Source organism: Limanda limanda, chromosome 21 (genome assembly GCF_963576545.1).
Source record: "Limanda limanda chromosome 21, fLimLim1.1, whole genome shotgun sequence".
Taxonomy (NCBI): Eukaryota; Metazoa; Chordata; class Actinopteri; order Pleuronectiformes; family Pleuronectidae; genus Limanda; species Limanda limanda.
The window spans coordinates 5,803,335-5,827,498 of NC_083656.1; the positions used below are offsets into that span (position 1 = coordinate 5,803,335).

At 43.0% G+C, this 24,164-nt stretch overlaps 1 protein-coding gene across 1 annotated transcript; it reads left to right on the forward strand.

The window, feature by feature from the left end:
• The first annotated feature begins 669 nt into the window (after positions 1–669).
• On the forward strand, positions 670–23,420 carry LOC133028168 (double C2-like domain-containing protein alpha). Its single transcript, XM_061095364.1, has 11 exons — positions 670–701; positions 5,168–5,526; positions 6,724–6,803; positions 7,146–7,220; positions 7,459–7,568; positions 11,161–11,287; positions 13,602–13,661; positions 19,347–19,546; positions 22,193–22,274; positions 22,569–22,665; positions 23,284–23,420. Exons 1-11 carry the CDS (start codon positions 670–672, stop codon positions 23,418–23,420), a joined length of 1,359 nt encoding a protein of 452 aa, XP_060951347.1.
• The last annotated feature ends 744 nt before the right edge of the window (positions 23,421–24,164 follow it).

Below are 24,164 nucleotides of genomic sequence, written 5' to 3' on the forward strand. Positions count from 1 at the left end.
TGAAGAAATATATATTCATTTTGTTGTTTTTATTGGAGATTGTTGACATAAAGAAATAACGTATCACCCTCTTTATCTTTTAAAGCTGTTTTAAATCAATGCAACGTGCTCCTCAGTGTCAAAAACATGTGTGTGTGTGTGTGTGTGTGTGTGTGTGTGTGTGTGTGTGTGTGTGTGTGTGTGTGTGTGTGTGTGTGTGTGTGTGTGTGTGTGTGTGTGTGTGTGGTGATGATGGTGGGGGGGGGATGCAGGAGGGAGTGAAGCGAAACAGTCACATGCACAACAGACTGTCAAGGAATAACTCCTCGCTGCCTCTCTCTCTCTCTCTCTCTCTCTCTCTCTCTCTCTCTCTCTCTCTCTCTCTCTCTCTCTCTCCTTTCCTCTGTCTTCCTCTCCACTCCCACTCTCCTCCTCCTCCTCCTCCTCCAGCTCGCCGCTCTCCTCTCTCCTCTCTCCCCTCTCTCTCCGCTCCCCGTTCTCATCTCAACTTGAACTATTCGTGCATTTAATCTTTAATGCCACATGTAGAGTTGGCTCACTCCCAGTCTCCCCTCTCTCTCTCTCTCTGTCTCTCTCCTCCTCTCTCCCTCTCTCTCTTTACTCTCTGCTCCTCTCTTCGCCACCTGTTAGTCTCCCTCTCCTCTCCGCACTGGGATCCCCTTTTTTTTTATGAGGAGTTTCACACTCGCGATATCACTGAGGTAAGTCAACATTTTGATTCCCATTGTCCTCACCTTATGTTTATGTATTTTTCTCTCCTGCATAGAATTCACTTTTATGCTTCCACCTTTTTCTTTAAATATGTTTCCCTTCGTTCTTCTTCATGCCCTCAGTCTCTGTCATCACATCCTGGCTTCACCTGTCTGTGTGTTAGGTTAATACATATCTGTGTGTGTGTGTGTGTGTGTGTGTGTGTGTGTGTGTGTGTGTGTGTGTGTGTGTGTGTGTGTGTGTGTGTGTGTGTGTGTTTCTTGTTAACGCCACACGACAGAAGAAAACTAATGCAGTAAAAAACAGACGGACAGATTTGATCCTGCATCATTCTCACACAGGTGCAACATGTGTCCGCCCTGTGCTTGTGCTCTTTCACCTGATCCTTCACTTTATCCACACACACACACACACACACACTGACACACACACACCTACACACACACTGAAGTTTACTCATCCTTGGCAGCCTGATATAACTTGGCTCTAATTGACAGGAGCTCACTGTCACTGTGGTTTGCGTTGTGCTCACTCTCGAGCTCTAATGACGGGCTGCAGTCTGCGGCTCTGTGCTCTATAACATGAGCCCGTCGGCCATGCAGCTTGTTATTTAAAGGTGAAGGGAGCCCGCCGCAGGGGCCCATTGTATGTAGGACACAAGAGAAGAAGAAAACCAGTCGAGAGAGTGAGAGAGAGAGAGAGAGAGGGGAGAGAGAGAGAAGGAGAGGAAGACACTTGCATACCTACAGGTGGAATAATGGTGCCTGCGAGAGACTGACGGAGAGATAATGAGCGAGAGATAAAGAGGGGGAGGGGGGAGGAAGGTGTATATGGGTATGCAGAGTTGGTGAAGGGGGGGCGGGTTGAGGGAGCAAGCCCCCAATGCCTGTGATATGACTCTAATGTAAAGTGAAGGCGCTAAAAGAGGAAGACGAGGAGGCACAGAGATGTTCCTGACTGCTGGCAGCCTCTCTCTCTCTCCTCCCACTGGAAACCTATGTAACCTCACAAATAAGAGAGACCGGGGCCACGCATGATATACTGTACTGTAACTGCACATGGTTGCATAACAAACGGCCCGGGGGGGGGGCTGCTGTGCATCGCTGCCGAGGACAAGTTGGACCTTTAGGTTTCGTGGCTTATGGGAATCATGCAGAGGAGCTCGGCCACGTGCTCAGAGGCGTGAGGGTGAAATCTTATTATTGTTGAGGTTTGCACCACTAACCACACCCCTCAGCAATGGATGGATGATGACAAAAAAAAAGAGGAGATGAGAGAGATATTCCAGCTGGCAGCATGAGACAATCAATCACCCGCTCCCCGTGAGCTGCTGCCCCCCCGCAGGCTGCGAGCCACCAGGCCTTCCCGGTCGGGGACGTGTGCTGCTGCTGCTGCTGCCGCGGCTGCTTGTGCCCGGTGCTGCCACAGGCTCACGGCCACATCTGCCAGGACTGGGAGGGCGACTGACTGCGCACGTTATATCAACAGACTCCCCCCACCCCCCACCCCCCACCCCCCCGCTCGCCAGCCTGCACAGTGTGTGTCTGCGTGGTGAGAGATGAATTAATGATCTGAAGGAAGTGCATCTGTATGTACGTGTGCCTGTGTTGTTATATTTGTGTGTGTGTGTGTGTGTGTGTGTGTGCTTTGAGGGATTATAAATGACCACAGACGATCATTACTATCTACTCATCCATGCTAATTGAACTTTCAATCAATTCAATCATAATAATCACCATGACAGCGAGATTCATTAACTTGTTTTCACCTTCTCCTTGTTTTGAAATCTCCCCCTTTTAACTCGAGATGATTTCCGACTGAAATGATAGTTAGGATAAGAGCTGTTTCATCTCCTCTCCACATTAATTCAGCTCTTATTTGAAGAGCTGCAGGTGTTAACGAGAAGCACACGATCTTGTCCTGCTGTGTGCGAGAGTCTGAGTGTATCTCTGCGCTACTTCATTTCACACTGTTGAAGTCTGACCAGTTCTTCTCTGCCTCAGAAGTCAAGTTAATTGTGCCGTTGGGGTCCTTAGATGCACCGAAATGGCTGCTGATTGTTTTTTTGGAAAGGCAAATTACCACCGCGGCTTCCAACGTCAATCACTTCCACCTCCGGAGCCAGGATTCTGTCAGAGCGCTTTCAAAGGAGTTGAGGAAGTTTGCAGATGGGTGCGCTGCAGTGTGTGTTCCTGAGGTTTGTCTCATCTCCAGCCAAACGAAAAGCTGGACGAGCTGCGGTGAGCGTCGCCAACTGTTGTGCTCGCAGCAGAGACACCGGAACAAACATGAGGAATGACCCTCGCTGCCCGCTGAAGGTCAACAGCCAACGATGTCAGAGCCCCAATCCACCATCGGTCGTATTGATCTGAAGGGTTGAAAACCTTTAGATTGAAGGGTCAGATGATAATTGACTGGTTTTGATTCCTCACACAGCACAATATCAATATTATATAAGGAGAGGATACATACACTGTAGAAATAACATTATTAACCAACTGTAAAATGATTGAAAAAACTAATTTCGTTTAACTTAAATTCAAATTAAAGAGCGCAATTTGTTAATCTGACTTAATTTGAGCAAACTGAATTCAAATTAGGTTGTTTTTTTTGTTGGTCCAACAATCTTCTCCCACTGTGTGTACATATTCCCTCTGCTATTGAGAATTTGATTGAAGATTGAAAACACTCTCATGTCTGTATTTCTAATATTAAACTACAGCCTTCAGCCGCTTATGTATCTAAAGAGTGGAATCGGCCAAAAGTAAATCAGCTGAAATCCTTCGTTTGTGAGAAAGCAAACGTCTGAGTCAGTTCCTTGGGGACATTTTGCAGAACTTTTCCTTCCAGCCTCCCAGTAAAATGTCAGAGTGAGCCCGAGTGTGATGTGTTGATTACTTTGAAATAAGAAAAACAAGACAAGAATACAAAAGAGCAGAGAAGTCGTCGATACAGATTTTAACTTTTGAGAGAAAATTCGATTCAACAGCTCTTTAATTTAAGAGCTGTGTCGATGTGTTGTAAGAAAAACACAAGATTTCCACCTGGATGTTTCCAGACGTCTCCTCTCCTCTTATTGCTTTGGACATTTTCTTGTTGTCATGAAAGCGTCTCACACAGACGATTCCCTGCTGTGATCACGTCTGAGAACATGTCTCAATGTGTAACAACGACAGGTCGGGGTTTTGCAGCAGGTTATGTAGCAGACTTTGTTAATAAAGAGCTCTGGCGGTAATGTCAAATTTGAATTGAGACGGACGAGCTAGCCAAGCTAAGCGGCCGCTGGCTGTTTCATTACAGGGATGTGACTCGACCTTCTCCTCTGACTCTCATCAAGAAAGCGTATATTTTAAACAGTTCCTTTAATATTGATGCAGGTTTGAGATCACCCTCTCCTCTAATGAATATAAAAGGTCATCATCAATAATTAAAAAACTCTCACGTCTTTTTTGTGGGTTTTACTTTCAGCTCCTTAAGCCACTGCTCGATTCGACCACTGATCTTATCCGTTTCCTAAATCCTCCTAAAAACCTTGTCCAAACTTCACAGAAGCTCGACTGCCAGACAACACAGAGGAAGAGCTCATATTCACCTCTCACTTTGGATCGATTAATGCGCAGATAGCAAAAGGTAGTCGGGGGGGGGGATTTGTTCGGCACGGCGAGGGCGACGCCCCCTCAAGGCAAAACAACAAAAGCGGCGAGGTACTTGTAATCCACCCCCCTGTTGTTTATTTCGGGAAGAGAGCAGACACATCAGCCTGGTGGTCAACTGCACAACCTGCAGCCACAACTTTATATAACCATCAGGACTCTTCTCCTGTCTGAGCACAGTGAAGAGCGATCCACCCTCTAGACTTCATCCCATAATTACCCGTCGGTCTGTGGGGGATCGTCGAGCCCCCCGGGAACACGTGCTCCTCTGACTCACACTCTGCAATTTCATGCAGGATGATTAGGATTCGGGGGAGACCCCTATTGTCCATGATCTGTGATCCTCAGATGTATTCTTTTGAAATGTTAATGTCTTCACATCCTCTTCTGTATTTTGTCCTTGTCATCTGAGTAATGTCTTTGGTTTTTTTAGAGAAGAGTTCTTCTCACGCCGAAGGAATTCTCAGCGTCGGAACCATTTAAAGATGAAAGGGAGAAGCTATAAGAAGTTTTTTTTTGGTGTAGAAAAAGACAGGAGAGAAAGGGGGGGAGATGAAAATGCAGCAAATGGCCCGAGATGACCAGAAGCAGGAAAAAAAATCCTATTTATTTCCAGCCGTCCTGCCGGGCTTACCTCGTGTCACTTGTTTTCGCCGAAGAATAATTGAAAACAGCTGCAGCTCATATCTGTGGATCAATGGCTTCGCTCTTCCTCGGCTGAATGCGTTTTTTAAATTTCAATTTCTGAAAGGAAATGTCCCTCCTTCCCCCACCCCTACTCTCTCCATTCTCTTCTCCTGCAGCCCTATGACTGTGCGGAAAGGAAAACGTTTAGGCATCTCCATCCAGGAGCACATGGCCATCGACGTCTGCCCGGGCCCCATCCGGCCCATCCGGCAAATCTCGGCTTACTTCCCTCGCCTCTCGCCCACTTCCTCCTTCACTGAGCCCGTCTCGCCGAACCAGCTGGGAGCCCCCGCCCCACTCAGCCCTGGCATCGCAGGTCAAGGTGGAGGGGCTGTCGGCGGGGGGGGAGGCGGTGGGAGCAGCGGCCTGTTGTCCCCCTTTTTACCGGGGATGGGGGGCGGAGGCGGCTCGCTATCAGCCATGAGCAGCATGGACACCTCCATCGAGATTGACAGCTGTGACAGCGATGATAGCAGTGAGTACCTGAACGAACTGACCTGGTTCCCCCGATGCTGCTCCAGACAAACAGAAGGAATTAACCTCCACACTGGTGTGAGTCCGGGAGAAAAAGCTTTGGATGCTAAAGAACAGAATTAATTATAGTTATTATGATAACATTTTGAAACAAATTAAGGGTTTCTGGTTGTTTTGCCCATAAAGATGGATGACACATCTTCATTTCTTCCCACTATCCAGAAATGAAGCCAAATATCCCATATAGTCCAGGCAAAGTAGCGTTTTACGACCGACTAATTGTAAAATAATTTTTTTCAGCATAGATCATTTCTATGAGGTGTCCAGAACAACATACTAAAAGTCCTAAGAAATCCTAGTTGAGGAAATATGTTTAATTCTCATCAATGTGTGCATATAAGGCCCGGCAACAATACACCCCAAAAAGACTATTTTTTTCCTTTACTCCTATCAAAATAAAACTTTACACAATGAAAGTAACCATTAAACGTAACATTTTTTGTATTACAAGTTTCTTTTGAAATGAATTTGACAAGCACATGAGCTCCACACTTATTGAATATGTCCTAATTTGCATAGGCAAACACCATTCATATGTATTACAAATACATACATAAATTCATTTTCAAAGAAACTTGTAATACAAAAAATGTTACGTTTCATGGCTGCTTTCATTGTGTTAAGTTTCATTTTGATAGGAGTAAAGGAAAAAAATAATCTTTTTGGGGTGTATTGTTGCCGGGCCTTATTGGCACACATTGATGAAAATTAAACATATTTCCTCAACTAGGATTTCTTAGGACTTTTAGTATGTTGTTCTGGACACCTCATAGAAATAATCTCTGCTACTTCTATTTTTGGCTCCAAAATGGGCTACTTTGCCTGGACTAATATAGAAATGCTGCCATCTTGGAGCCGGGGCACATTATAGAGCATTCTTTGCTTTCTCAGAAGAACAAAATCCCTCAGCCTGTTTCCTCAGTTAGAAAGCAACTAAGCCTATTTCTCACATTGTGAAACTGTTCCATTAAACTGTTTTAAAAGGGTTTTATACATTCAGTATATTGAGTGTTATTGTTTTGTTTTCTGCCATCATTCGATATGTTTTTTCCAGGCAATAACATCAAGAAAAAAGCAATTAAAAATGTATTTGTTGCAAATGTCCATGTTTAACTTTTCTATGTGCCCTGCTTCCCAGCCGCCCTGGGGACTTTGGAGTTTGATCTCCTGTACGAGCGAGCGACCAGCTCCTTACACTGCACAGTCATGAGAGCAAAGGTAAATACACTGTCCTCCAAAAACTCCACCGGAGCCAGTTTGTCCTGTAGCAAGTCAGATCGGAAAAAACAAGTTGTCATTGTTTTAGAATATAGGACAAGATGGTGAATTTTGATAGGCTGGGACCCAATAGTGTTGTTATTGTAAGGTGACTGCTTATGGCTGCAGTAATCATGTCAAAGATCATACCTGGGAAATGTCAGCATCTTACTTTTGTCCTCATAAGCACATTATCTTAGTAGTCCTAGTTTTTCATTTTTAATGTTTAAAATTCTGAACAGGTTGTGAGATCTTTGCACTGGGATGAAGACATCTTTCATCTTCTCGTTTTTTTCCTATCAGGGTCTGAAACCGATGGATTTCAACGGCTTGTCAGATCCTTACGTCAAGCTGCATCTTCTGCCCGGAGCCTGCAAGGTCGGACATTTATCATCAGAACATTGTTTTTGCTAGAAAAAAAAGACCTTTAGAAACCCACAACTCTGGAATTGTAATTGAAAATGTGAGCACAGGCCAAGAAAAAATATACACAACGCAATATGACCTTGTAGGCAGTAAGATCCTGTTTTCCTGTTGAGTCTTCTTGCTTCTCCGCTCTCAGAAAAGTCTCATTGTTATATCATCGTTTTCCTCTCGTCTCTGCTGTGACGTTCAGGCCAATAAACTGAAAACCAAGACCGTCCGCAACACGCTGAACCCCGTGTGGAACGAGACGCTCACCTACTGTGGAATCACCGAGGAGGACATGTACCGCAAAACACTCCGGTAAAAAGCTTCTTCTCTATTTCTGGCCTCTCTCGTCTTTCTTTCCCATCACAAAGGCCGACTCCTGCTTACAAAGGCTTTCTTATCATCTATCTCAATCACACGGTGGGTTTCTTCCCCTTCTCCGGGCCTTTATCCTCTCACTAAGTTCCCTCTCTCCTGCTATCTCGGCTCATCCATTGATCCAACTCTCCGCCGCTCCTCCCCTGTCCTCGCTCTAAGCCTGTCCACCAGGATCTGAGAAGATCTCCCATCACTTCTTCTAAACCTTTCTCTGTTTTCTTTCTCTCCGTCTGTCTGTCTGTCTGTCTCTGTGCTTTCCTCTCTCTCCCCAAGTTGCAGTGACAGATTGAGGGCAGACTGAGCACCGGGGGTTGTTTTTAATTTCATTGACCCCCTCCAGAGGTGACGAAAGCTGTGATTTGTCTCTGCCTGTGTCTAAAACTTTGCCATAGCACACGTGCAGCAGGGATTTAAACAGGATTGACTGTTGTTCTCTCGGGGGAAATCAGAGAAACTGGCCCGACCACTGGCCTCTGACACTTAATTCAGCAGAGTCGTTTAAACAACAGGAGACACAAAGTTTGACCCGCGGAGACATTTAAACATGTTGAAGTTGTCCAGTGCAAAGTTGGTCCAACGTTAGAAATCCACTGCTAAGTTATTTTGAACCGGGACTGAATGCGGCCACATTTTTACATACACATAAATCTTTAAAGCAGTTTATTGTATTTCAAGCATCTGTCACATAAAAACAGTAAAAAGGTTTATTTACAGACTTGCATTTGAATCTCAGCATTACCAGTGGAGAAAGAAATCCAACAGCAGGCTGGTGAATTCAAAGCTTCCACAAGAAAAAAGAAAATAACTTTTACTCAACCGGCAATAAACTGCCGTCTGTTTTCTCCTATTATCTCCAGTTTTTGAAATGGAAATTGGTAAAAAAAAATACAGATCTTAGAAGTACCTATCCAGAAAAGTTGCAACTACATACTTATATATTACCTTATTTTGACAGGAAGTCACGATTTACAATATTTTGTTTTTATAGAGTTATATATATATATAAGCCATTTTCTGCCAAGTACAAATTGTGATAATAGGTTATCATACAGTCAACATAAACCCATTATCTCATTATTATGACTTATTATTTCACAATTAAATTTGGAGTTATCTGGATTCTCTTTATTTGGATCATATCTAACTTTTCTTTTTATCCATTATTTCAGAGATATCCTTCACTGTGAGGTTTCATGCACTTGTCTTGGGAGAGTAGTAAAGCCTTTGAATCAACTCTTTCATTATCCATTAATTTGTATTCACGTGTCCGACACTGACATTTAAGTGACAGCCTATGTGGATTTGAATTAACACGCTGCTCTACGGACATTAGGAAATCTTTTTTGAGTTGTCATGGTGATAGTAAAATGTGTTTATCACATTCATATAACGTGGAACTGGTGTCCTTGACCTATTGTACTCTTACTCATTAACCCAGACTCAAGCCTTGTAATCACAGATGTCCTTTATCCATACATCCTTTAACCATCGATCTCCTCTGAGCGCTGACAGACTTCATCTCTCTTCATTCTTCTCTCCTCTCGTCTTTTTAACCTCCTGGTTTCTGGGCTTTTTTCTTTCTCCAATGTTCTGTCGTTCTTATTTTCCCTGCCACTCTATTCTGAAGAGTTCAGGTCTCCTTTTGCCTAATAAGCTTCAGACTATAAAAATGACCTCTGGGGATGTTAAGCCACATCCAGTGTCCCCAGGCAACTGGTCCCTTCCACCTTTCACATTTAGGCAATGTTTGGTTACTGAAACTGAAGAGTGAGAGATGTAATTCTGTTGTTTATGAAGTTAAAAGTTGGATTAAACAGAAAATGAAGAGGCAGCGTGTTCATATCTGTGTTTTCCTCCCCTGACAAGCTGCACTCATTTCATGTTTTTCCATCACATTTACATAAAAGACAGGAAAAAAAGCAATTACAGTGGATTCCAGTTAGCCTGTAGCATATTGACGCTTCAGCTCTGCCTATAGAAACATTAGCACACAATAATGACTCCACTCTCTCACACACAAACACACACACACATACACACTCACACACTCACACAAGGATTTACATAAACCGTGACATCTTTATCTCTACCTCTCACCCACGTCACTCCCTTTGCTCGGAAGCTTTTGATTTCAAACATGCAGCTTCCCTCCCTCCTGCACTCGGCTGTGCGGCTCCCACCCACTTATCTGCTGAGGGTGACACTGTGGCCAGAGGAGAAGTTTACCAGGCCTGTAATTGACTTCACCTTGTAGATCCACTTTCACACTATTTGAATTTGCACAGGAAGGAAAATGCTAATTAGTCGTAGGATGTTTGTTTACAGATGCTTGACATATACGTGGGTGATTTCTCAGGCTGTGCTCTCTTGAGTTCATGTCCCATTTCTGTTTACTTATTGTAATGTTCCCACAACAATCTGACTAATTAGATGAGTCATAAAATGTTATTTTGTAATTGGACTGTGTTTATATGGCACTTTCCCAGTTTTACCGATCACTCAAAGGACTTTTACAGTACAAGACACATCATAGTATAATTTAACATATAACTTCATAGGGCATATACCTTTGCCGAGGACAACTCTTTTAACATTTTAGACTTTAGAATTAGTCCAATGCGTCCAAGCGCATAGACATATATAAAGACTAGATGTCTCGTTCGACGGAGCCGGACGTCACCACATAGCGGCCATCTTGCTACGGGGCAGCTCGCTCACCCATAACATTGTGTTGGTAGTGGTAAATAACCATAAATTGCTCAATTTTCAACCGATTTTGAAACGGTCTGGTTTGTTATAAACGTCAGAGATGTAGATATGACACTGCATACTTATGAATAATTATGTTATTTTCTAAAAAAAATGAATAATTTATGCAGTGTCATATCTACATCTCTGACGTTTATAACAAACCAGACCGTTTCAAAATCGGTTGAAAATTGAGTAAGTTATGGTTATTTAAAAAGTAAGTACCACTACAACACAATGTTATGGGTGAGCAAGCTGCCCCCTAGCAAGATGGCCGCCATGTGGTGACGTCCGGCTCCGTTAGCCGGCAACGCAGACGAGACATCTAGCTTTTATATATGTCTATGTCCAAGCGCACCTCCATCTTTGATTCAGGGATTAATTAAGCCTACAACAATTAAGATAATTGATTTGTCAATCATCGTTGCACCAAATTTTACACATTCATAGATATCCGCTCCCAAAATGTGTCTGATTTACATCAAGATCCATCAACAGATCAGGTTTCATGAGTGTTTTGCATAATCATGTTAACTAATAGACAAACAAACAAACAAACAAGTGGAACATAACATAACCTCAAGGGTGGAGGTTATAATTTAATGAGTCATAAAATGTGATATTGTTTGACCACCTCTCTCGCACACCTCGCTTCTCCACTTTGAATTTTTCTAACTATGCCACATGACTCGGCTTCTCTCATTTGTTTTGATTCATGTGTCCCCCTCCCTTCTTATCTCCGTCTCTCGCTCCCTTCCTCATCATATCCTCTCACTCGCAGGGTGTCCGTGTGCGACGAAGACAAGCTGACACATAATGAGTTCATCGGGGAGTCGCGGGTGGCCCTGCGCCGCGTGAAGCCGGACCAGACCAAACACTTCAACATCTGTCTGGAGCATCCACCTCCTGTGAGGAGAGGCGAGGGGTGGGAGGGTGGGAGGGTGGGCAGGGAGAAGAAGGACTGGCAAGAAAGGATAAAAGGAGGGACAGATGAAAATGAATGTGCATGAGCGAGATGAATGACTGGAGGGTAGAGTTATAGTCAGTATATTAAGCGTGTCTGACTCACGCGCTCATCCTTTCAAGTAGTAACAAAGATACGAGGGGGAAAAGGCAGGAGAGGAGATTGTTAATGGGCCATCAGGGAGGTGTTGGAATGTCAATATTCCATAGACGTACCAATCTACTCCAATGACGACCACACACCTGGGACTCGTAATTTATAATCCTAATCCTAATCCTATGTACAATCTGAAGAATCAGGAAAAAAGGTGCTGATGCTTCCAAGCTAGAAGGAAATGTCCCCGAGTGCTTCAACTCACTCAAGATCCACAATTTATCTGAGACCATAAATAGAATGATTATCCTGCTGCATAAAAACAAGCGTGGGCGCAGGAAGCATACAGCAGATGTCTTTATTAGTGCTGTAAAAACAAACTCTCTCACCTTTTACTTTTAAACAAAGTGCTTTGCAGGGTTTAGCACTGTCCCCTCCGAACAAGAAGGGTCCCGGTTTGAATCCCGGTTCAGCCAGGGGGCCTTTCTGTGTGGAATTTGCATTTCCATCTCCTGTGTGGGTGGGTTTTTCTCCGGGTATTTCCTTCCATAGTCCTAAGATATGTGGACTACAACCCTCATAGGATAGGCGGTATAGATAATATATGAATGAAGGACGATAGAACCACAAGAGATAAATTACGTGGAATCACCCATAAGTGAAATCTAAACCACCTGCTTCTCTCCACAAGATTTTAGGGTTGTGGCTGCAGGGATTAGCCTCAAGAGCATTAGTGATTGTTGGTGGGCGATGAAGCCAAGCTCACAATCGCTTCTCAAATTCAAGTTCATGTTCGTGGTTGAGGACAGGCTAGTTCTTACACACCAAACCTGGAGAGGAAGAAAATGTCCTTATGTCCCTCACTTTACAGAACCGTCATGTCGAGACAGGAAAGAGGATATTGTCTGAATACAAACCTTCAGAAACATATCCCATTATGAAACCACACTTAAATTCACTAGATTTGGATCTTCACCAAATTGCACCCACTCATAAATATCAGTTCCCTAAACAGCATCATCAGCCTTGTTTTTCCAACAAGACCCATGAATTATTCTTTTAAAAGTAAATGGAAATGTTGAAAAACACCATGTTTGTTAGTCTTCACACACAATCTCCCGATGCACCTGAACACATCATCAGTGATGTGAAAGAAAGGGATCTGAACCAAAATGTAATGGATTCTCTCTGGACGGGTCATGGCCCACCCATCCACCAAATTTCATGGAGGATATTTTGCATAATCCTGCAAACAATCAAACGAACGCAGAGGAAAACACCAGGATGTGTCTCAGTTGAGGGCTCAGCTCCACCAGGGCCCAACACTCCCTTTAAATTCCATCAAGCTGCACCAGATTGCACACGCTTATAAATATCAATCCCCGGAACATGCCAGATTTCTTTTCATCATCTTTGAGGAATCAAAGGAAATGTCAGGAAGTCTGTATCCGAGCCATAATGTAATGGGTTCCTCCCTGACCTATACCACATGCTTCCAATGAGCTCTGTGGTTTCTGTCTGGTAGTTTTTGAGTAATCCTGTCGACAAACAGACAAACAAACAAAAGCAAGAGGAAAACTCTCCTGGGAGGAGGAGGTGAAAACCTAAAGTAAACATAGGACCGGCTTCGAGGCGATGATTACAGCCTCCAGAAAGACAAATGTAAGGTAAACAGAGGACAGAGTATTATATCTATTCTCATAAGCAACAAATAACCCTTTGTGCCGGCTTAATGTCAACCAGGTCCCACATGGGAGAAGGGTTCAGAGACACGGGAGGAACCAAAGGTGAGGCAAGGAGAGGGGGGGGAGGGGGCGCTGGAGCATCAATAGAGAGAAAGCAAGTGAGAAAGATGAGAAACAAATGGATTAAAAAATAAAAGTGGAGCAGGGTGGTGGGGGGGCGTGTGTGTGAGAAGAGTCGGGAGGGTTTTGTTCTTCATGTTGGTATTAAATCCTCCCTCCGGGGCCAGAGACCACTCTGCGATCAAACGCTGGAGCCGCTCTGTCACACAGCGAACCAGAGCATGTGTCAGAGCGGTGATTTTCAAAGTGGCCTCTCGCCTCGCTCCGTTCCCCTTCATCGTTTCCTCCTCTGAACTGAGCATGTGCAGCTTCTCCAACGGTCATATCCCTTATTATTTATCTCTTTCTCTTCTGTTTCAGCTGCCGTCACCGACCGCGATGAGCTCGGCCCTGAGAGGAATCTCCTGTTACCTGAGAGAGGTGAACACTGCTTCATCTGTTCGGGTCCATGTGACCCTCCCTTCCTCTGTCTGTCTGTCCTCATACTGTCCATCAATTTCAAAATGACTACAAGATAAAGATAAACATCCGTTCTCAGATCCGAGCACACACACAATGTCAAGTCTCATCGTCAAAGGGAGAGAATAAAAACATTAGTTTTCTCAGGTTAATAGTAATTTTCATTCTACTCTGTGTGTTCATCACTTTTCATTTTACTATCATCTGCACCACTGGTTTTACAATTTAACTGATGATTGTGCTTGTTGTAAATTCAAGATTCATTCAACGTTCAACAACTGCGTCCTTGTGCACTGTCATTTCAGATTGAGAGACTCATTTAGTCAAATTAATCCACAACAATTTAGATTATGATTTGTCATTTTCATCATTTGTCAAGTCATTTGCTGTTTTGCTTTGTGAAATGATGACTTAAAGATAACTAAAGCTAGAGTGTCACTCAGCAGAGCTCATATCTTCACCAAGGCCCAATTTCCCCTTTAATTTAAACAAGCAGCACCAAATTTCACACAATGAAATATATCAGTCCCTTAAACATATTTGTATTTTTCATCAAAATGCATGAATGAAAATGTAAAGAAAGTTTTATAAAAAATATTCAACATCACTGCTTATCCTGTTGCAAACCATTTAAAACCTGCATCTTGTTTCCATTACTTCCAGGAGACGTGAAAATCAATTTGAGTCATGTAATTCGAGCCAGCATTCGTTTACTGTTGTCGGTTTAATTAAGTGCAACACGTCTCAAATCAACCTGTAGTTAAACTGGTTAATTAAGTTTGATTTTGTTTCAAAGGGAAAATGAATGAACACTAACGACTTTCGAGACCGAGCGAATCTAAACTCTTATTTATAACGTTTGTCAGTTGAATCTGAAGGGAAAGAAACATCCAATCTAGAGAAGACTGAAAACATTCCAGTGCAGTAAGAACATTTGATAAGTAGATAATGTGTAATAATGTGTTTTTTATGGAAATAATACCAGTGCTAATGTAGTGCTACTAGAGTAGAATTACCCTTTACCTCAGAACCACAAGAGTCGATAAGTTCAGTTTGTGACCATTAGCAAGATAATGTTTGACATTTAGATTTGAAGGGCAATTATTACAATGAATTGAATTTCTAAGTGGATATGATTCCTTGTAGAAGAATAGTCTGGACCTCGATGCCAGCTGCACACTCGAGGATTTACAAATCTTAACGGATTTTAAAAACAAGCGAGACCACAGATTTAAGGAGATATTTAATATTCTGATGGAGAGAACGCACACACTCGATGATCCACTCGACACGCAATACCACACACTCGCTGTTTAGACTAAAGATTTCTGAGTCATGATTCCTGAGACTTTAAAGCTCACAGAAACTCACATGAGACAGAACCTGAGAATAAAGACAAACAGAAGCTCAAGACCTACATCTCTTAAGGGAATAAAATAGAACCCTTGCTGACTTCAATGCTGCTTTCCCCTCTAACTTTATAATATTGTATTTTACAATTAAATGTAGATAGCCTGTTATATATTTGAAGACCAATGTCGTCTGTATGAATATGAGAATGAAAGAACAAGGAAAGGTTTGGACAATCTGAAGTGGTACATAGCTGTTAATATTGAGGTGATATAATATATAGTAATTGTTGATTTTCAATCATGAATACTGACTTCTGTAAATACACACTTAAATATATATCCAATATTATAACACTCATTCTTGCCAGAAGTGCCTTTTGAGTACTTAATGCTTTTTGTACTAATTTCTAGATTTTCTAGAAACAGGTATGTTTAAGGGACTGATATATTTCATTGTGTAAAATTTGGTGCTGCTTGGTTAAATTAAAGGGGAAAATTGGGCCTTGGTGAAGACATGAGCTATTCTGAGTGCCACTCTAGTTTTAGTTATCTTTAAGTCATCTTTACACAAAGCAAAACAGCAAATCACTTGACAAATGATGAAAATGACATCATGATCTAAACTATTGTGGATTAATTTGACTAAATGAGTCTCTCAATCTAAAATGACAGTACACTAGGACGCAGTGGTTGAACGTTGAATGAATCTTGAATTTATAACAAGCATCATCATCAGTTAAATTGTAAAACCAGTGGTGCAGATGATAGTAAAATGAAAAATGATGAACACACAGAGTAGAATGAAATGGAAATTACTATTAACCTGAGAAAACGAATGTCTTTATTCTCTTGTTGTGCTTGTTTGTGTAATATTTCTGCACGATTCCACAGGTTTGTCCTCATTGTCTTCTGTCCACCTGACGCAGGAAGCTCTGATTCAGTCACGTTCAGATTACGTCTGTAAACCCCTTAAACTACAGGATCCCTTGGCTTCAAATCATCGACTCCCCCTGCTATCGTCAGGAGAGCGGATTCCCTGTAATCCTCTTGTGTGCAGCGATGATTAATACAATTTCAGTTTTTCACTTTCTTCAGACAGAGATGGTTTAAATCGGCTCCTTCTGTGTCTCTCACCATATTCGTGCGTCTGTGGTATAATCCTTCCTTTTGTCTCGCTTCGCAAACCCACCTACGAATTCCTCTTGTTCCCATTCATCCGTCACTGTGTGAGTGTGTGGCTGTGTGAGTGTGTAGCTGTGTGAGTGTGTAGCTGTGTGTGTGTGTGTCTGACTTCGCACTGATGCCTGTTTATTTCCACACCCCCCATAAAGAGTTGCTCTCTATCGATCCGTGAAGGTCAGAGCTGTTTTATTACCAGCTACCTGGTACAAACTGTCTCCACTAATTGCGAGTAGTTTAAGTCTCCCACTCACCGGTGACAGATGGGGAGATGTCTGCAGGCAGAAAGGATGACTCCCAAAGAAAATCAGAGAAAAGGAGACAGAGAAAGAGAGAGACAAATGAGGAGAGGAAGAAGAAGAGGGGCAGGCTGTTGAGACAATTAGAAATGGGGACGGAGGAGCGTGCGAAGCGTGTGGCATATTGATTGCCTTGGCTGCATCCACCTTTTGCCTGAAGATAAGACTTAATGAGAGATGGAGAGATCTGAAGGAGAGCAGAGGCATTTCGTTGAAAATAAAAGCACAGAAGTGATGGAGCTCCTTTGTGTATTGAAGTGACATTACAGGCAGGGGGAACTGAGCCTTTTCCCTTTTTCTGTCGTGATACAAGACGGATAACTCCGTCGAAAAATCCTGCACCTGCAGTGATGAAAGTCCTGGAATAGCAAACGTGCGTTTTCTCCCCCTATAAATAACATACATGCAGCGGTGCCGTGGGCCATGAGGGTGAGTCACGGTGCTGTGAGAACATCGTCTTCCCCCTTCCTCACCCTCTGCTGCCGGTTCCTCGCTTTCTTTCATCTGTCACTTTGAATCTGCTCTGTTGTTCTGCTTGTTGTCAAATGCGGTGGGAAGAGTTTGATGTTGTCCATGGAAAACACTCAGGAGGCCAGAAGCCACGAAGTGCATTAATATGACTTAAAGGCCGGAGCTTCACTTTTTTTCGTCCGAGACAGGTCTTTGCCATGGGAGCGGCCGCGCTGCTGTGTTCTCAGAGTGTCGGCTCTGAGCTCGTGTGTTAGATGAAAGTCGAGTGTGTTCTTTAGAGAGAAGGAGCGATGAGCCACATTCCTACAGCGGCTCTGAGAGTTAAACGCTCTCATAGAACACGTGCAAATACACACGACACATGCAAATGGAGGAAAAGACTTCGTTAATTTGACAACGAAATAACCACAACACAATCAAATACTCATTCTACAACCAAATGCTCCCAACACAATACAATACTCATACTACAATTAAATACAACACAACTAAATACCCACAACACAATCAAATACTCACTCGACAACCAAATGCTCCCAACACCATAAAATACTCATACTACAATTAAATACAACACAACTAAATACCCACAACACAATCAAATACTCATTCTACAAACACATGGTCCCAACACCATAAAATACTCATACTACAATTAAATACAACACAACTAAATACCCACAACACAATCAAATACTCATTCTACAACCACATGCTCCCAACACCATAAAATACTCATACTACAATTAAATACAACACAACTAAATACCCACAACACAATCAAATACTCATTCTACAACCACATGCTCCCAACACCATAAAATACTCATACTACAATTAAATACAACACAACTAAATACCCACAACACAATCAAATACTCACTCTACAACCAAATGCTCCCAACACCATAAAATACTCATACTACTATTAAATACAACACAACCAAATACCTACAACCAAATCAAATACTGCGATGAATGTTTGTTTGTTTATTTGTTTATTTAGAAGGATCCCCATTAGCTCTACCCTAAGACAGAGCTACTTTTAGTGGGGTCCACATTTAAGACGTACATACAGATATCAAACATTTAAAACATACGTTAAATTACAAATATCAAAAGTTAAAATACATTAAAATAATGATCATACAATTTTCTATTACAGATATCAGAAATTAACTTAGTGGCTATGCAATTCTACCTTTGTCATGATATAAAACACTGATATATCCATGTAAGAGAATACTACACATTTATGTACAGTACGTCACCATCTAGTGTCACAAGTATGCTGTACCCAAGTGTTTCATTATTTGCTTTTTGAACATACATTTACGTGTCACGTTTATAATTTCTGTTGGTAGTAGGTTCCATGACTTCATGGCTCTGTATCCCACAGTGCGTTTAAGAAAAATTTGTATTAGCTCTGGGGAGGGAAAACCTTCCGTCTGTTGCTCGTCTAGTGGCATGTGTGCGTGAATCGGTGAACTCGACCTGATCAGACTGGAAAAGCACTTTATAAAAACTTTCCATTATACCATTTGCAATTGTGTCAGTAAAGAATAACATAAAACAAAAGGTATTTTTGGGTTGTGGCAGGATTTGGTGACTGTTTGGTTCAGATTCTGTTCAGGTCTCAAGGACATGGTGTGATTTATGTTTCCGTACAGAAGTCAAATGCTCTTACATCGTTTTAGCATTCATCCATTGTTTTATTATTTGTTCTGCTTCTGGAGGGAAATCTGCACTGCATCTTCCATGGGTTTATTGTTACTGCAGCTTTAAACCCACTTCAATTGATTACAATTTGGGGTGTTTGCCTCTGTAGAGAGGAAATTGATATTGCGAGCGTGTTAGCGCTGTGGCTTATTTGCACATTGAACAGACACAAAGCGACATTAGCATTCATTTGAAGTCGTGTGTGGGTCCAACATGCACCCTCCTTTTAGCTTTGTTTATCTCCCCAGGGGGTAAATATCTGTGGGTTCATCGCAGCAGTTCGATATGACGCTGAAGAAAAACCACAACAGGTCCTTTGTAGCCATTAAACGAAAACATTGAGTTCCATGGAGCTGAGAGTGACACCGTGGTATCGTCATGATTCTCTGAGGACTCATAGCGACGAGCGACCCCTTTTGCATTATGCATAGTCATTAAAGCCACACGTCATTTAAACGCATTGATTAGTGCAGCAGCTTTAAAACAGCTCGAGTGTTGTTGCCTGACTCATCAGCAGGCCATGACACAATCCTCAGATACATCATTTTCAGTATATGAAGCCTTTTACATCTGACCCCAAAGTCACTAATTCACTGTTTACCGCTCTGTGTCCTCCTCTTGCTCAGTGGGAGACGGAGCAGCAGAGGAGTCTGGAGGAAAGAGGCCGTTTGCTGCTCTGCCTGCAGTTCCTCCCCCCCGCGGGCGACGAGGACGTGAAGGGCGAGGCCAAGGAGAGGGCTCGCGGCGGCCTGTGCGTGGGCGTCAAACGCTGCGCCCACCTGGCCGCCATGGACGTCAACGGCTACTCGGACCCCTACGTCAAAACGTAAGGACGACGACGCAGCGCTGGTTTGAAGCCGAGAGATTCACATGCATTGTTGTATTTGATTGAATGAAAAACAAATCTTTTAACAGCGATTCCGGCACATTATTGCAAATGATGAATGCACAACACGCACAGCTGGGACTGATAGAGTGTCAATTGCCAAATGACCTATCCAGCACCAGCCTCCCACCTTTCTTAATACCTCTGTGTGTTCTCCGCTGGCCGCTGGCTGGTGTTGACCCCATGAATCACCTTATTGTCACCGCACATGAATGATATATGACTGGAGTTAACCCTTCGTGGGGGAACGGTGACAGGTGAGAGCGGCTGTCACAGAGGAGGCTGTCGTGAAATATGTCATTCATTCATCAAGATAATGACGACTGTGCGTGTTTGTGTGTGTTTTGGGTGTGTGTGTGTGTGTGTGTGTTTATTGACAGCCTTCAAATGGGACTGAGAGGCAGTGACATGATGTGTTGTTATGGCCGCACGGGATCATGGGACATCACCAAGATAAAAAAAGAAAAGAGCCTGGTGCTGTTGTTAGTGTTGTGTTGGTCCTCTGGAGTTTCATTTGTCACCAATTAAAGAAAAGCAATAGTGTGTGTGTGTGTGTGTGTGTGTGTGTGTGTGTGTGTGTGTGTGTGTGTGTGTGTGTGTGTGTGTGTGTGTGTGTGTGTGTGTGTGTGTGTGTGTGTGTGTGTGTGTGTGTGTGTGTGTGTGTGTGTGTGTGTGTGTGTGTGTGTGTGTGTGAGTGAATCGATGTAGCTCTGGTTAGGTCGGGGTGAATGAGTGCTACAAGGGTCATTGCAGATGGGGATAAAGTCACGTAGAATATGCCTCATTAGAACCTATCAAAAGAATCCTAACAAAAGAAGAATATGTAAATAAAATCATTACATCAGGTAAAGTTGAAAAGAGTTTTGGTTCTTTTATTAAAAAGCCTCTTCTTCCCGGCTGTTAAATAAAGAAATCTGTGAAGTTTTCACACGGCAGTCCATGATAAACACTGGTGTAGGTCAGGGTTATGTTAAGGGTTTGATATTTAGTTGGCATGACTAAGGTTAGGGTGTAGACTTGGGAACTCATTATGCTAATGAGCTTTTGTTACCAAGACCTTTTCTAGCAGAAACACTGACCTTGTCCAGTGGACCTCATGGGGACCAGGGCCTGATCCTAATGAGGCAAAATGTTCTTTCTCAGGTCCTGGTTACGGTTGGAGGTAAGATGTGAGTGGTCGTTAGGGTAAGGTTAAGGGTTGGGCATCAATCGGTCATATGGTTAAGGTTAGGGATAAGGATTTGATTCGGTTATCCATAGCAAATGGAAGTCAATGCAGTGTCCTGACGAGGGAAGCTACACAAAGACAAAGAGCTTTAAACCTCCTCCTCTTCCTCCGTCTGTTCTTCTTCGTGCTGATTCAGGCTTTGAGGTTGATTCCAGAACGAGGACGACACTATCTCCCATCGCACACACATTATAACACACGAAGACAGGCACATTCGCCGTCACTCTCCCTGCTTCCCTCACATACACCGAACCTACGCATGCATCCCCCACACGTCCACAGCAACACATCATGCACCTTGTTTCATTTCAGATGTGCGCTCGCATCTCTGCCCTTTGGCGGGAGCTTCTTCTCGGGATGCTTTGTTGTGTCTGAGAGCGTGTGGGAACATACGCTCTCCAAGCTGTGGGTGGTGGGTGGAGAGCAAACGCGGAGAGAGGTTTTTTGACACGCCGGCTTATAAATATCTTGAGAATTCAATGACAGCTCACGAAAGGGGGGCTGAGCTTTTTCAAATATAAGGAATTACTGATCAGTCCTCACACTCGAGGATGGTTCGGTTCACAGTAAACATTCAAGGGAGGATAATGATAGTTTGGGGAAGAAGATGTTTGTTTTCCTGCTGGGACGTAGATGAGGATATTGACTCACAGTTTAATATGAAGCTACAGCCACTAGCTGAGGGAGAAAATGCAGAAAGCCTGGATTTGAAAACGAAATACGACTTTAAATAGCCAAGAAATAAGTCGATTCAACCTCAATTAGAGTTTTTACACTTCTTGGCGTTACATTTTTAATACAGGTGGTAGATTATAGATTATGTTTTTGGTTTTATTTAAGAAAAACAAGCTAGTTTTTCTCCATTTTTTCTTATAAAGATTTGACAGTGATATCAAGTTTCTCAGCTAACTTCCATGACAGAGAAGACATAGTAAGTAGAAGTTATTCGCTTTCTTCCAGGGAATTAAAATGTGCATACATTCTAGATTATTTATATTCTTATCACACCTGATCCTTTTCTTAGTGTTCTGTTAATATGCAAATATTAGACAAAGGTGTCAAGACTCTATACAAAAAACACATTTTATTTATAGCGTCTGCGTTATTTCCACATTCTAACTTCACGTCACGAACACACGATGGGTGAACATGGACTTCACACCCCAGGAGAAAGGAGCATGTGAATGCACGGTAACACCTGACTGAGCATATTGATTCTCTGTATGTATCCGGCTCTATACAGACATGACTGGTATCTTCCTCTTGCCTTTGTGCTTTGCTTCTCCTTTCAGCGCAGCCCTGACTTCTGAATGATAACGACAGGTCTGATATATGTATAACACATTCCTCTGTCTCAGGTATCTCAAGCCCGACGTTCAGAAGAAATCCAAGCACAAAACCGCCGTCATAAAGAAGACTCTCAACCCAGAGTTTAATGAGGTATCTCTCCATGTTTGTGCACGTGTGTGACTGTGGGAGCGAGAAGCACGATTCTTATAGTTGAATGTAAAGAGACAGCTCATTTAAGCTTAAAGTACATAGTCCTCAGAGACACTGCGCTGCATGCAAAGTTGAATGTAAGAGCTAGTTTAAGAGGACGGCCAATTACAGTTTGCATATTATTATCCGCTGCCTCATTAGTGAGTTTTTTAGAGGTTTAGAGAAGAAGAGCAATTTGTAGGTGTGATCTCCCGACCTGAGATCTTCCTCTTTCCCCTCATTGTCTTCCCCCAGGAGTTCTTCTACGAAATCTCCTTCTCAGAGTTGGCCACCAAGACGCTGGAGGTCACGGTGTGGGACTACGATCTGGGAAAGTCCAACGACTTCATCGGTGAGTGGACAGCGTTAGCTCTCCGGCAGTGGATTGCTTCCTGCTGCTGGTTTTTGGAACACTCGCCAGTTGGCTGGCTCTTAACATGGCGGATGTTGATAAGATATTTAAAGATGTCCTCGCTTCCTAACTATCATCCGAGTGCAGCCATGTCGGTAATTTGCACGGTTTAGTTGCCAAAAGAGTGTTTGGCTGAAAATGAGCTTCGTACTAAACTTGGTCTGTGAGTGGGAGAGAGTTATTTCTAGGATTGTCTTCAACCGGAGAAAATCTGTTGTCAACTGAAATCAAATTTACTTTTCCAGCAATTGATTTGTTCAGGAAACAAACTCTGAGTGCGCTCAACCAGGCAGCCTCGTTAATTCATTTAAAACAAAATTACTAAATTATAAATGCAAAATTATCCTGGTCATCCGTCCAGTAGTTCAACAACAAACAAACTAATTGACAAACAGAGACAAGAGCCTAACCTCCTTGTACGAGATAAACATATTCATAGACATTTTCAGTTACTTTTTAAAACTTTCCTTCACTTCCTACTTTTAGTTTTTTTGATCAAACATATTTATCGTATGTTTACGTTGACTGATTTAATTTTCTGGTCTCTTCACTTCTCAGGGGGTGTGTCCTTGGGGTGTCACTCGCAGGGAGACACTCTGCAGCACTGGATAGAATGTCTGAAAAACAAGGGCACGAAGGTGGAGCGCTGGCACACGCTGACCAACGAGCTGCCGGGATCCACGGTGCAGGAATGAACTGAGCCCCCTGCACCCCCCCGACACCGGAGAGACCACCGGAAGACGAGAGAGACGTTTCATCGCATGCTCTGAGGACTTTCTGCATGACTGTGACGGATTCATATCCTACTTTCTTTGTGTCATAAAAAATGAGTTCATAATTCACAACAGCATCATTCCAAAGGGTTTCCATTCAGAGATCAATGCTCTCATCGTGGAGCTAAATAGACCTGATTCAAATCGGGGGGGGAGACCATCCCCGCCACAAGGCAGCCGAGAGGGAGAATTTTCATAATCATATTCATGGGGATCCATGTCCCTTTTGTGCACTTTGTGTTCATCTACATGCTCCTGCGCACTGCGCCAAGCCGGTCAGATTTCAATCACAGAGAAAATTGAAATCGTGAAAGCCAAACGAGACAGAAAGTTGAATCATTCCGCGGCTCGCCTCTCTAACAGGTTCTCTGGCTCTTCCTGAATTTGGCCTGTTACTCTCATCAACTGCTGACGTCTAAACGGCTCCATCTTGGCCCATCCTGTCTCACGGCACACATACCTCTCCCTTGCAATAATGTATTTGCCTAAATGCTTCCGAAGATTTCCAAGTGGTCTTACTACTGTTTTGTATCTATGGATGTGATTGGGCGTTGGATTGCCTGCACACAGCACAACCGAATAAGATAATTGGTTCTTCCATGTTGATGGTTTGTGTCCAGTATGTTTGCATGTTTGGTGTTGACGGAACAAACTTAAAGACAAATA

What these genes read in the sequence shown, in the direction of transcription:
- LOC133028168 (XM_061095364.1), top strand. Translation starts at nt 670, where the DNA reads ATGAGGAGTTTCACACTCGCGATATCACTGAG. An exon ending in ATGTACCGCAAAACACTCCG is followed by an intron (nt 7,569 to 11,160) that starts GTAAAAAGCTTC and finishes TCTCACTCGCAG; the next exon opens with GGTGTCCGTGTGCGACGAAG. An exon ending in TCAACCCAGAGTTTAATGAG is followed by an intron (nt 22,275 to 22,568) that starts GTATCTCTCCAT and finishes GTCTTCCCCCAG; the next exon opens with GAGTTCTTCTACGAAATCTC.